Consider the following 12,927-nt stretch of genomic DNA (forward strand, 5'->3'; position numbering starts at 1 on the left):
TTCCATCCTTTTCTATGCTCTGAAATAGCTTTAATAGTAGTGGTGTTAACTCTTCTCTGAAAGTTTTGTAGAACTCTCCAGTGAAACCTTCAGGGCCAAGGCTTTTTCTTGTTGAGAGTTTTTTAATTACTTTAGGAAAATGTGTTTTTACCACGAAGATATTCAAAGCCATGTGTTAGGCCTATAAAAGCAAATCCCACAGTAGTGTTACTCCTTAAGGGCAAGGACAGAACTTTGCATCCTCGGTGCCTAGTAGAGTGCTGCAGACAGCAAGTGCTCAGTACACCATGTAGGAATAAAACTCTAGTTATATAAGTAGAAAGGAGCCCAGGTGGCGCAGTGGTGAAGTGCTTGGCTGCTGACCGAAAGGTCAGCAGTTTGAACCTACCAACTGCTCCAAGGAGAAAGATGTGGCAGTCTGCTTCCCTAAAGATTACAGCCTTGGAAACCCTATGGGGGCAGTTCTACTCTGTCCTATAGGGTTGCTATGAGTCGGAATCAACTCAACGGCATGGGTTTTTTCAGTTTTTTATATGAGTAGAGAGGAACGTATATATACACACATCCCCATATATGTGACAGGGAGAAGAAGGATGAACTAAAGGGAAGCTGTGCCTGAATTTGAGAAATAATTTGAAGCTTATAAAAGTAGGAAGTGGGTAGCGTCGTCCCTGTGTGTATATGTGTGTGTATGTATGCGTGTGTGTGTGAGAATGTGTGACTCACAGTGTGGCTGGCCTGGCCCCAGTGCAGCGGACAGCCCAGAGTTTCTGAACCCACCAGGGAAGTATCTGCAGATCCCAAGTGATGTGTTTTTGTCTTCTGTCTCACAGCCCCCTCCTCCAAAGACAGAGACGAAAAAAGGGCATAATGGAGGCAAAAGGGGTCAAGTAAGTATATATATTTATCACCCTTCCATATGACAGGATTTATTTATATATTCCCGGCCCCCATTCCTCTCCCCCATAGTCATTTTGCTCCAACACAGGGCTAATGCAAATGGCAATTACACAGTGATATTTAACAGCATTAACCAAGGCAGACCCAGAGCTAGAATCTAATTCTGTCCCCACCTCTCTCCAACTGGCTGCCTAGCGAGGCCTGGGAGAAGCACTTATGAGTAATAGGATTTGGCTTGAAGTGATGTGTTTGGGGAACTGAATTTCTCTGATAACTAACTGAAAGGCATATAGGATATTTTAGATCTTAATTTTACTACTTGGAGCCTGGTGGCACAGTGGTTAAGAGCTCAGGCTGCTAACCAAAAGGTCGTCAGTTCGAATCCACCAGCCATTTTACTACTATTAGAGAAAGAAAGAAAAGGCACAAAAAGGTGACCTTCGGTCTGGTCCATCTTAGATGAGCCTTTGCCGGGATCTAGATTGTGTCAGGTGAGCCAGGCAAACAGTCCACCTTGTGAAAACCAGAGCCTCAGGAGACCACTGGACTTGGTCAGTCAATCACTTTGTTGATTATAGGTGCTCTGACGTATTCTCCTACTATATGCTTAAACTTTCAACAAGGTAAATAGCTAGAACAGCCCGTAAGAACCCTGCAGATAATGGAGATGAGGGAAGGCCACTGACATCTGCAGTAGTTGCTCTATGAAGCCTGCAGTCACAGCCCTAACCTGATGGCAGGGACTTCAGAGTCTGTTGACATCATCAGCAAGAGGGGCTATTAAAGGAAGAGTTGGTAAAGATTTTTTAAAAAAATGAAGTTCCTCCTCAAAATTGGGAGAGAGAAGGGAAATATGTAAGTGCAGCAATAAGTAAAATACTTGACAGTTGTGTATGTTGGGATGCGAACATTTGGCTTTGCAAGAGAGGTAGGGGATGGTGAACAAGTAACCAAGTCTCAGTGCTGTTCCTTTAAGTCCAACCAGGTTGTCTTCTGTGTTCTGAGAAACTTAGACCAAGATCAGCCCCTTCCTGATCAGCTTTACTTTTTCCATTAGGAACAGGTTAGATATAGATTCTCGAGAGGCAGCCATGCCAGAGTTATGGGCATACACTCTGGAGCCACATTGCCTGGACTAAATTCTGTTCCCACTTACTTAACTCTCTGTTAAATGGAGATAATAGTAGTGCCTACTTCATGGGGTTGCTGTAAGGAGTAAATGTATTTACTTTATGCACTCAGAATAGCACCTGGCATTCAGTATGCAGAAGAGTGATGCTTTCATAGTTTAGAAGACTCCAGAATAAAATGCCTCAATTGATACACAGAAATTTCTCCCAACCTTTCCTTTGTTTGCTGAATAAAAGTTTCCACTCGTTGACATTAAAAATGTTGGACAGTTCTTACAATTAACTAAGGCTATCATCAGTAAAAATGGGATACTTATTCCTGGGTTCATGTTTACTCTTGAGTTTGGTACACACACACCCTGAGGCCTTCAGAATCACTGATACTGCTGCAACTTATAATTGCATAGTAGCAATTTATGGCAAGGGCACATCAAAGCTGACCTTGTATTAGAGGCATGTGACTGTCTTTCCCTAGGGTCATTTGGGTCTCTGAATCCTCTTCCACTGAATCCATCCTCAGTGCTGCAGGCTTTGAGCAGAAGTCTTCAATCTTTTGAAAAATAAACACCCTTTCCTGAAAGAAGGTTACATTTTACGTTTTAACAGTCATGTCTGTCCTTCTAAAGGAAAATAGAACATAGTGAAGAACAAGTTTGGAGAAGGGAATGGAGGAAGAGGACAGGCAGAGTTAGGGACAGAGGATGGACGTTTATAGGGACAGCCTTGAGATTCACCAGCCGCATGGCTGTGGTTCAGGTTAGCCCCACAGACAATGGCAGAGCTCAAAAAAACAGTCTAGGCGCACTGAAGGGAGACCAGTGTGCTCCAAGGCCAAACGTGAAAACTTCTGGAGTAACAAAATCATTCCCAGATACTGCAGAGGAATCATATGCCCAAAAGTTGCGTGGAGATGAGTGGGACCCCAGGCTAATCAAGAATCAGAGGGCCTCATCTTTGGAGAACTGTGTCTCGATGTAAACTATGCCTATGAACAAAAGCTCCAAGAACTTTAATGCACTGTGTTTACATGCATGGTTTTCTTTTGATCTTGCAGCAGCAGATCACTGGTAAGATGTCCCATCTTGGCTGTTTAACCATTAGCTTTGACACCATAGAGCAGCCCATCCTCCTAATACAAGGAATCTGTGCAAACCTGGGGCTGGAACTGGGAACAAATCTGCATCTAGCCATCAACTGTGCTGCACATGAGCTGATGGACTTTGTAAGTTTTCACTCCAGAACTTTTACTGTTTGTAAAGTTCTTTTTAAAATTAGTACTCAGAAGAAGAGCTGCTCTGACTCTTCCTTGAGCAGATCCTATTGTTTTTTATTAATATCGTGTGAGGAGGCCAAATATGGAGTTGAGACAGCCGAATTACCCAATGACCAAACAATAACATAACCATATAATTTAAAAAATTAAAGAGAATTTCTTAATAAAATTTAGATATAAAAATTCTGTAATAAAAACCAATCAAACGGGTGGGTTACATTGTAATCACGACAGCTACTGAAAAATAATCTAACAAACTGGTCTAAGGCCCCTGAGTAGAGTCATTCGGTTGGTAAATACTACATTTGTCAAGCATGAAAAGCGGATTAGTTCCAACTGTGACTCGCTAGGCTCTTTCAGGTATGTGGTTCTCAAAGTTTATGCTGTGTAGATACAGAAATATTTCCAAGTTATGGACTTTTATGGAGAAAATATTTTGATCCAACGAAACACATCAAAGAGGTATTCACAGGCTGGGTTAGGAAGGCAGGGCCTTAGGAGCTTCACCAGGGGAACCAGACCACCTGGAGGAAATTTTAAGAGAGAGAGAGAGAGAGAATGCAAACTCAAGCCTTGAATCCAACAGGTTTATCACCAAATGTTGCAGTCCTCACTTCCTTGGGGGTAATGCACCACCAACTAACCTTTACACTTGGCAAGCTGGTGTGTCAGGGCAACTATGAGAAGTTTTCTGTCTTATACTTCCATTTATACACATCTTATCCACATACTTGCCATTTTTAAGTACACAAATGCCCAGCATATTGATATATATTTATGGTGATTTGGTAGTCGATGTCAAATTCAGGGCAATACAGCCAAATAGGATTCTGTTTTAATGTGTGATTCTTACTTTAACTACAAAGGAAATTTTTGAGCACTATGTAAGAATCCTAAGTTTCAAATGATTTCTAAATGTTCTTTTACTTTCCTAAAGAAACTAAGTACATAAAGGAATGTTGAAAGTAATTTCCTTTTCTTCACATAATGAATGGTTCCTAGGCATACCATTAAGAAAAATAATTGCATGTTTTCATCCATAGCGTATACCAAGAACTATGAATATACTGACTGCTAGTGCTAGCTAGAATGGGTATTTATTGCTTATATTCAATAAAGTGTATTAGCTTGATATCAGGTAATTCTTACAATAATGTTAGTTCAAAGTCATCAGCACTTCCTCACTGACAAGATAGGACTTCTAAGCTTTGCATTATGGAAACTAAAAGTTTTTGCTGCTTTTTAATGTGAAAAAAGTATAAAATCCCTTCAGTTATGGACTTCTTAGGAAACTGCCTAATTCCAGTGGAATCCATTCTATTAGCAGCAGCAGCAGGAAGCCTTTGGCAAACCAAACATCCCCTCTGGTCCATCCCACCTGCCTCCCAGTACCTGAATGTCCCAGGTGCCATCCCTAAACACAGACTTGGAAGTAAAGGTGCTTTGTTTTGCAGAAAGACTACATTAGATCTTTCAGCCACGTTTATTTCTATACCTAATGACTTGGGAACTTTCCAGACCTAAATGGACGGATTACTCTCAAAGTCCCCTTTCAAGACAATATTGTGAGCGCGAGACGTTACATGTTATCTGAGAAAGAAGTGCCTTCACATGTCACTTTACATTTCATATTAGTTTTAGTACGTCAAAAGCCTAGACCTGGTTTCATATTTTATTTATTCATCGTAGAGGAAACAATGACTTGTTCACTGTGAGTTGAAAGACGGCGTGTTCTAGTGAGTGGGCAGATATGCACTGCTTTTCTGTTTGTAGTTTTATGAATTTAGGTTATTGTCCACCTACCCAGGCAGCCGGCTATCTGGCACCAGGTGGTAAACCCAAATCAGACATTATTCCCCGCCCACTCTGTGCCCGCTGGTTCTTTGTGCAGAAGGCTTCATCCGAAGGCAGTGGGACGAGTTCAATGGGTATCAAGAGAAATAAGAATCTGACTGAGAGCAGCTATTTCTCTTTAAGTGGTGACGTGATTCCCTCAGGTTAATATTTAACAGATATTTAAAGTGAAATGCAGAGATTTCTCAGGCGAATGTGACCTGAAAAGAATCTGCTTACCAACTTTTATAATTACCTGAATTTGAATCACATCTTTAACATCTGAAGTATTCATCATTCATCCTTTAATATTTTCCTGACACATACCAGAGTAAAGGGAAGTATGAAGTGATGATGGGAACGTTAAAAAGTGCAGCTGAGATGGTTGACCTGTATGTGGATCTGATCAACAAACACCCTTCAATTATTGCCTTAATTGATCCTTTCAGGAAGGAGGTAAGCAGGACTCGCCTTGAATTTTACAACAGAACATAGAACAATACAATCTCATTCTTTTTGGACCTCTGTCATTCAAAATGTACTGTAATTTGGGCTGGGGCTTAGCTGCTTTCTTTCAGCATTTATGAGTAAAAGGCACTTACTAAGCAAATGAATACCAGCAACACAATTACATAGGAGTGGGCCTGTCCACACAATGAAACCAGCCATTCCCAAGCCCTTTAGGAGCACCTGTGTATTTACAAGCAACCTAACTGATGGAAGCCGAGCCCGCTGTGCTCCCTGGTGCTTCAATAGGTTAATCATATATCATTTTCACGTGCTCATGGAAACAGGCCTCATGCGAGGCCAAATATTTTTTAACCTGAATCCAGCTACTGCATATGCATAGAAATAACGAAGCCATATTTGCGAACGTTTGAGATACCGAGGTTCCCTGATCTATTCAAACTAAGGCATCTGCCCAGGGATGTTTATGTGCCCCAGGAGACCAGCTCTCTTCCTAACCCACTTGTCTTAGTCTCCTGGTGCTACTGTAACACAAATACCACAAGGAGGTGGCTCTAGAGAACAGAAATGTGTTTTCTCACAGTTCTGGAGGCTGAAAGTCCTTATCAGGGTCTCTGCCACGTCGATTCCTTGTCGGTAGCCCGGGGTTCCTTGGTTCCTGGGTTTGTGGAGGATCCTCACGTGGCATCTATCTTCTCTAGTATATCCTTGCTTCTGTGTCTCATCTCTTCTTTTTATAACTCAGTAGTGATTAGGTTTAGGACACACCCTACCTGATATGGCCTCATTAGCCTAACAAAACCCTCTTTCCAAATAGGATTACATCCACAGTATGGGGTTAGGAGTCCAACACCTACTTTCGAGGGGATGCAGTTCAATCTATACTACCACTTAAAACAAACTCCAAAACTTGAAGTCTTGATTTTCTGAATTTGAGAACTATTAGATATATTGAACAAATATGTTGAATAATACTTTAGCCTCTTAGAGCTAATTGTTTAAACACTGGGGACAATAGAACTTATGGATCTAATCTAGAGTCCCGCGGGCTCTCAGTCCCAACCTGCACATCTTTCCTTTCACAGCCTATGCTAGATGCCAGCACCTGTGAAAGACACTGACGGGGCTCAGCGGTCACGTTGCCAGGTCTGCCTTTGGATGAGGGTGTCCTGAGGTTCTGACCACAGCTTGCATAATGTGATAGATGTACCTGCATGGTTTGTTCGAATGCAAGAGGTTGAAATCTGATAGAATGGCTGGGATGGCTTTGTATATTGTTTCCTTTTCTAATAATAAGCATTTAATGTAGTAGTCTCACCAATAAAAATAGGGATGTTGAGAAAGAGGGCCTAGAGCCCTTGCAGGCTCTTTTCTTCCAGTTGTCTGTTTACCAGAAATAACAGCAAAGTCTTCTAACCAGGCAGTCTGCAGAGGCATTATGGATATACAGTGGCTGAGAAGAGCCTGTATGAAGAAGTCCAGAGCCAGTATTGGGAACAGCACTTAATGTCTATTAACATTTTATTCACTAGACCTTTAAGCTCAAATTGACGTCACTTTCAGCTTCTGTTCGTGAAGGTTATATTGTGTGGCTGTGGTAGCAGATGTCATTCAGCCAGAGATGGGGGAAAAAATAAACCCCACAGGGTTTGTGTGTCTCTCAGGAAAGTTATGACTTTGATCATGTGCTATAAAATTCCTGTTGTTTTGAGATTATGTTCAATACGTTGTAACACTCAATTCTTAAATATTTACCCAGGACTTGGAACAGTGGGACAGCATCTATAATGCGCTTGGTTCCAGGTGTTACATAATTGCAGGAACTGCATCCAAAAGCATCTCTAAGCTTCTAGAGGATGGAAATATCAGCATCCCCAGAGCCAGCGGGCTGATCATAAAACACACAAATCAAACGACAATGTCTGATTTGGTGGAAATAACCAATCTCATTGACAGTGAGTAAAAGTATAGACTTGTAAGACCCATGATGAACTTAACTTGGTTTTACAAGATGCCAAAAATAGGCAGTATTTCAGAGCTAATAAAAGCGTCAAATAAATCTTGGAAGAAAAAATTCCACCCATTTGTGAAAGATTTAGTGCTGAAAAACAAAATGCAGCTTACTGGTTCACTTCACAGAGTTCCAGTAACAGCCCCAACCCATGGGGTCATCCCCTTCTTAAGGGCTACCACAACTGGGCAGCTAAGGCCATTGCCCTGTCAGCTGCACAGGGGGAGGGCCTTCTGCCCCTAACAGCAGGACCAAGGCCTCTGAAAGAGCATAACCTTCAGCATGTTTACCAGTTTGGTTTGGACTTCAAGTTTGGGCTACAGAACAACTTTAGAGAGACACAGAGGGATAACCCAACCCTTACTGCTAAAGAACAGGGCTCAAGCTTCGATTCTTGGTCTTTAGAACACCTGTATGGCCACTTGCCTTAGCCATGTCTCCAGGCACAATGCACTATTCAAGGTAAGGAAGACAGCTTACCATCCATAAAGGCAAGGCTTCATGCACAGCATCAGAGCAGCAGGGACAGATGTGCTTAGCCCGCATCACATTGCTACGGTGTTGTAAATTCCCTCCTATTATTTACTATCACTTTCTGCTCTAGATTCGTCTTCTAGCATCTTAAGAACAGGGACCACAACTCTGCCTTCCACGGAGGCACTGCCCAACTACACAGTAAGGATGTAGTAACTACTTGATTGAAAATAAATTTAGCTAGTTGTAATTTACCAAGACATCAGCGGGCCATCTTAATTTGCAATGCCTTGGGGAAGTCTAGGAAAGACCAGAATTTGGAACTAGATCACCTACTGCAGGGAGTGGTTCTGCTTCAGCCGTTAAGCAAACAGGATAAGAAGATCCAATCTGAAGCAGCAGGTGGTTTCCTGTCAGTACAGAGACCTGGTGGGGTGGGAGTGGGTTCACCACTAACAGGCAGGATTGGGAAGCAAGCAGGCTGGCCGGTTAGCAAGGCAATGTAAAATCAGGGAAGCTTCTGGAAGCAGACCCTTCGCCATTCAACCTGGGATTCAGGAGCAGAATGCCAGGCACCGGGGAATGAGAGGCGCAAAGCAGAGCTCCAACGCTGGTGGGTCTGGGATGCGAAAGGAGAGAACCTTTATTTAGGGCCAATGTGTCAGGCATTTTGAAACTGGAGTTGATCCTTAGAGCAGTCCTATGAGGTAAAGGTAAACATTATCATTTCCATCTTACTGATGAGGAAACAAGGCTTGGAGAGGTAAGGTAAAGTCCCCCATGACCCCACAGTGATCCCACTCACCCTCACTAGCCCTTTTTTAATTCCTTAAAAGGTTCAAACTCTTCACTACCTGAAGGTCTTTGAACCTGCTGTTCCACCAGCCTAGAGTGCTTTGTCCTATACTTTTTATATGGCCTATACTTATCCTTCATGTCTTGGCTTAAACGAAACCTCTTCAGATGTATATGCCTTGCCCAACTTCTCCCACCCCGACAGGTTCTGCTCTGATCCTTTCTCATAGCATCCTATACTTTCCTTTGATGGTACTAACTACAATTACTTGTACAATTATTTAATGCCTGGTCTCCCCCACTAGACTGTAAACCCCCATGAGTTCATGGGAGTCTTGTTCACTTATGCCAGTGCCTGAAACATAAATATCATGAGTGGGGGGTCAGGAACGAAGCAGAAGGTTAATCTCAGACCTGGAGCAGGATTGGAGCCAGACGGGCAGCCAGGGGCCTGGGCCAGTGCCAGGGCTGGAATGAAATGCCTGAAGCCCCTCAGGCTGCAGGACACCTCATCTAGGGCCCCAGGTGGGGCTGGCCTGCAGGTGGTCGATTGGAAGGCCTCACCCATCCTGTCATCCACCTCAGATTGCTGCTGTAGCTCCTGCCTTTGAAACGCAAACACTATCACTATCAGGGGAACTGTGGCTTGCACGCTGTAGATTTTGGCAAATTTCAAGGGGTTCTGAGATCCTCAAATGCTTGATTAAATACCACCAACACTGCTCATCTAGTAAGTAAACACTCAGAGTGGCAGGTTCCTTTGAGTCAAATTCTGCACGAGGAAGTGCCAAAGCCACTGTTTATACACATTCACTTCCCATGCAACGCCCTGGCACTTACAGTATTTCACTGACTCACAGGTGACATTTTTCTACGTTGAACACAGATGAAATTGAATCCCATCTTACAGCTGTGGTTTTACAAATACGTCAATCTAATTTGGACATTTTCCCCCAAGTGATAATGAAAATGGTGCATCTTACAATTTATGGCACCTTAAATTTGATGAAACGTGGTGTTCATTTAGTATATAGTATCTAAACTGTGGGAAAGAGGTGTAAACAGATAAAACCAGGGCAATGAAAATGCAAATGTTTGGGTTAGAATTCTTAGGTGATCAAATTGTTTGATTCTTAACAGGAAATGTGTAAATCTCTGGCCAATTTTAAATTGTGATCCCAGAGGTTTATATGTAGGCTAATTGTTTCCACACCGAGTAAAACTGAACACACTTCCTTGCTGACAGGTAAGAAGCACATTGCTGTCTTTGGAAGTACAGAAGGAGAGTCGGCTGATGATAGCCTTGTCGATTTGGTAAGTGCTGAAAGCTGGTCAATTGCAGAAATGCCAAAACACTGCTTTTATCACGAATTGGTATTTCAGGGAAGTGCAGTCTGTGGTGGAGAAAGTCATGTAACCTTTTATGAAAGAGACTTGCTTCCTCCCAGACAACTACCTTTTGCAAAGAGCTAATCTTTGAACTTTTAAAAAGAAGAAAGATTGAAGTCCAGGAAAAATGATGAGTCCACTTAAATGACTGGGGTGTGCACCTGCAATCTTACCTCCTAAAATGAAGCACGAAAGGCCAGCCTGTTCTTAGATAAAATCAGCACGCTTATGTGACTAGTAAAGCGTCTAATGTCCAGTCACACCATCTCTTTACCTTTCGACACTCTGAGCTTGTAGGTAGGCTACTTCACTCTTACGTAAAGATAAAAAACTAAGACATTTAAAAAAAAAAAAACTTACCACGACAAAGTTTCTTCTCTAAGGAATTACGTGAAGTTTAGCAAAACATGACTCCTCCATTTAAAGCAAGTTGTTTTCCCCCTTCAGGCTGTTGGACTGGGTGTCCGGTTTATCAAGCTGGGAGGTCTTTCTCGCGGCGAACGGGTGACTAAATACAACCGCCTTTTTACTATAGAGGAAGAACTTGTCCAGAATGGAACACTGGGTAGGCACTGCTTTCCCGCTGTTTTCACTTCGCCATGAATAAGAGAACAAAGGTTGGAAGAGGGGGAATAGCAGCCCCTCGGCGGGAGGGCAGGGGAATCCAAAGACCCCAAATACATGCTGACAGCACTACGATGGCGTTCGCCACAAAGCACGGTGTTGTCTCAATGGACCGTCTATTTACCTGAACGCTTAAAACGCTCGCCCTTCCTGCTGAATAGGCGGCGTGATGCTTTTCAATAGAATTAATTGATTGGAATCTCCAAGCCTACCTTTTGTTATGGTCCAAATTATACTTTAAGGTTTCTCTGCACAGCCCAGGAAGTTAAAGGCAGATGTTTTCCTGATGCACCTTGGAAACAACTCTTTCCCCTCAAAGGAGGCGGCGGCATGCTAATTTCAACGTTGTGCCTTGGAAAGGCGAAAGTCAATCATTTATGACATCAGACCCCTCTAAATCCGCATAGGAAGGAGCATATTGTGTGCTGGCTCACTGGAGTGAAACACCCCAAATATGCATTTTTATTTTTTGTATTACTGACTGTGATGGCTAAAAAGAGGTCCTTAGCATGCAGAGACATTTTTAGAGACCAACGGAAATTGTGATTTTAAACTTATGTTTAACGTTAGTAGTGAGTTTGACAACATACTCTAAGATTCATAGAAAACAAAGATAATTGGGAGACTATTTCTGTTCTGAGTCATGTAAGGCAGTCAAAAGTTTGCTTGTGTTCTGTGTGTGTGTTTAATACAAGGGCTTGTTTTTTCAAATAGGTAAAACTGTATTGTCCCACCTATCACTCGGCTGTGGTGTATGTCATCCTGCTGACTTGTGGAAGCCTCAGGTCCCTTAATTGACCTATCACATTTCCCGCCAGACTTCACTACAAGGGAAGCAGTTACTTCAGGGCATCAGAAAGAACACTAGTGACCACAGGCCCAGCCCCCTCCTTGGTGACAGTGCAGGCCCCTAAGCATTCCAGAATGGATTTACGGATTAACTAGAATTTCTGACATTGGCAGCGGTCAATAAATGTGAAGGGGACCAAAAAATGGAAAAACAAACCTCCCTGCTCCCTACTTTTAAGTAGGAAATCTTGGTAAAATAAGGTCATTACCTATGAGCACCTGACTACAACAATTCGAGTCTACATTCATTACCTTGGAGTAGTCAGCTGACACCAGTTTGCATTCATGTACAATACTGGCCTTTACATCATCTCCTTCCTCCTATCCTTTTCTGCCAAGACTCTGGCCCAAAGTCTACTGCACATCAAAACGTTCCAGAATGTTGGATTCGGGTATAATGTAAATTGCAGAGAAGCCGCATTGCACAGTTGATGTAGAACCAAAGGCAGGCCCAGTTTTAAATGGTTCTGGAAGCCTTTCTAATGGCAATCTTAGCGCTGTTGAGGGCAGCACTGCTGTGTGGCATGTCTGGCCAGTTAAAATCATATAACAAACATCATCTTAAAATGAGCACCATTGGAGAAGACAATAAACTTTATTGTTGCTTTTTTAAAAAACAGGTTTCAATGAAGAACACAACTTTTTTTACTTTAACGAGGAAGCCGAAATGGCTGCCGAAGCACTGGAGGCTGCTGCCGCCGAGGCTGGGGAACAGCCCGAGCCCCCGGAGCCCGTCTTCCCCACGGAAGTTGTACAGGAATCAGCCAACGCATGAGCATCTTCAGGCTAGCTTCACGCCGGTTCATAGCCACGCCATTAACTGTCGGACTGGTAGACTGGAAGCATGTCTCCATATTCATTTTACTCTAACATGTCACTAACTCATGTGTTCTTATTCTTTTAATTTCATTCTTTAGTAAAATACATAAATGGTATATTTGTCCTAAATTACACCCGAGAACTTTGTTTTATAGCCATCGCGTTTCCATAGGGATTTTGTTAGTCCGGTAACTCTACTGTCTGGTTTTGAGGGTCATGGCTTAGTAAAGGGGGCCATTACCTTTGTTAATGACTCCAAACTCAGTTCAAACACCTCATACTTTACAAATCAGAACATTCCAAAGCAAAACCTAGCTGAAGGAGAGGCGCTGTGCTCGAACAGGTGCACATCCTGGCTTGTC

The 12,927-nt window shown here is 42.7% G+C and overlaps 1 protein-coding gene across 1 annotated transcript in view; it reads left to right on the forward strand.

Moving 5' to 3' along the window:
- The window catches only part of ENO4 (enolase 4), a 41,849-nt gene extending 29,328 nt beyond the window's left edge, over positions 1-12,521 (forward strand). The window contains exons 8-14 of the mRNA XM_004374876.2: positions 834-890; positions 3,085-3,252; positions 5,467-5,592; positions 7,364-7,559; positions 10,131-10,198; positions 10,721-10,838; positions 12,367-12,521. Coding sequence (XP_004374933.2) covers positions 834-890; positions 3,085-3,252; positions 5,467-5,592; positions 7,364-7,559; positions 10,131-10,198; positions 10,721-10,838; positions 12,367-12,521 — 888 coding nt within the window. The remainder of the gene's footprint in view (positions 1-833; positions 891-3,084; positions 3,253-5,466; positions 5,593-7,363; positions 7,560-10,130; positions 10,199-10,720; positions 10,839-12,366) is intronic.
- The last annotated feature ends 406 nt before the right edge of the window (positions 12,522-12,927 follow it).

This window comes from Trichechus manatus, unplaced genomic scaffold (assembly GCF_000243295.1).
Source record: "Trichechus manatus latirostris isolate Lorelei unplaced genomic scaffold, TriManLat1.0 scaffold00031, whole genome shotgun sequence".
NCBI classification, from domain to species: domain Eukaryota; kingdom Metazoa; phylum Chordata; class Mammalia; order Sirenia; family Trichechidae; genus Trichechus; species Trichechus manatus.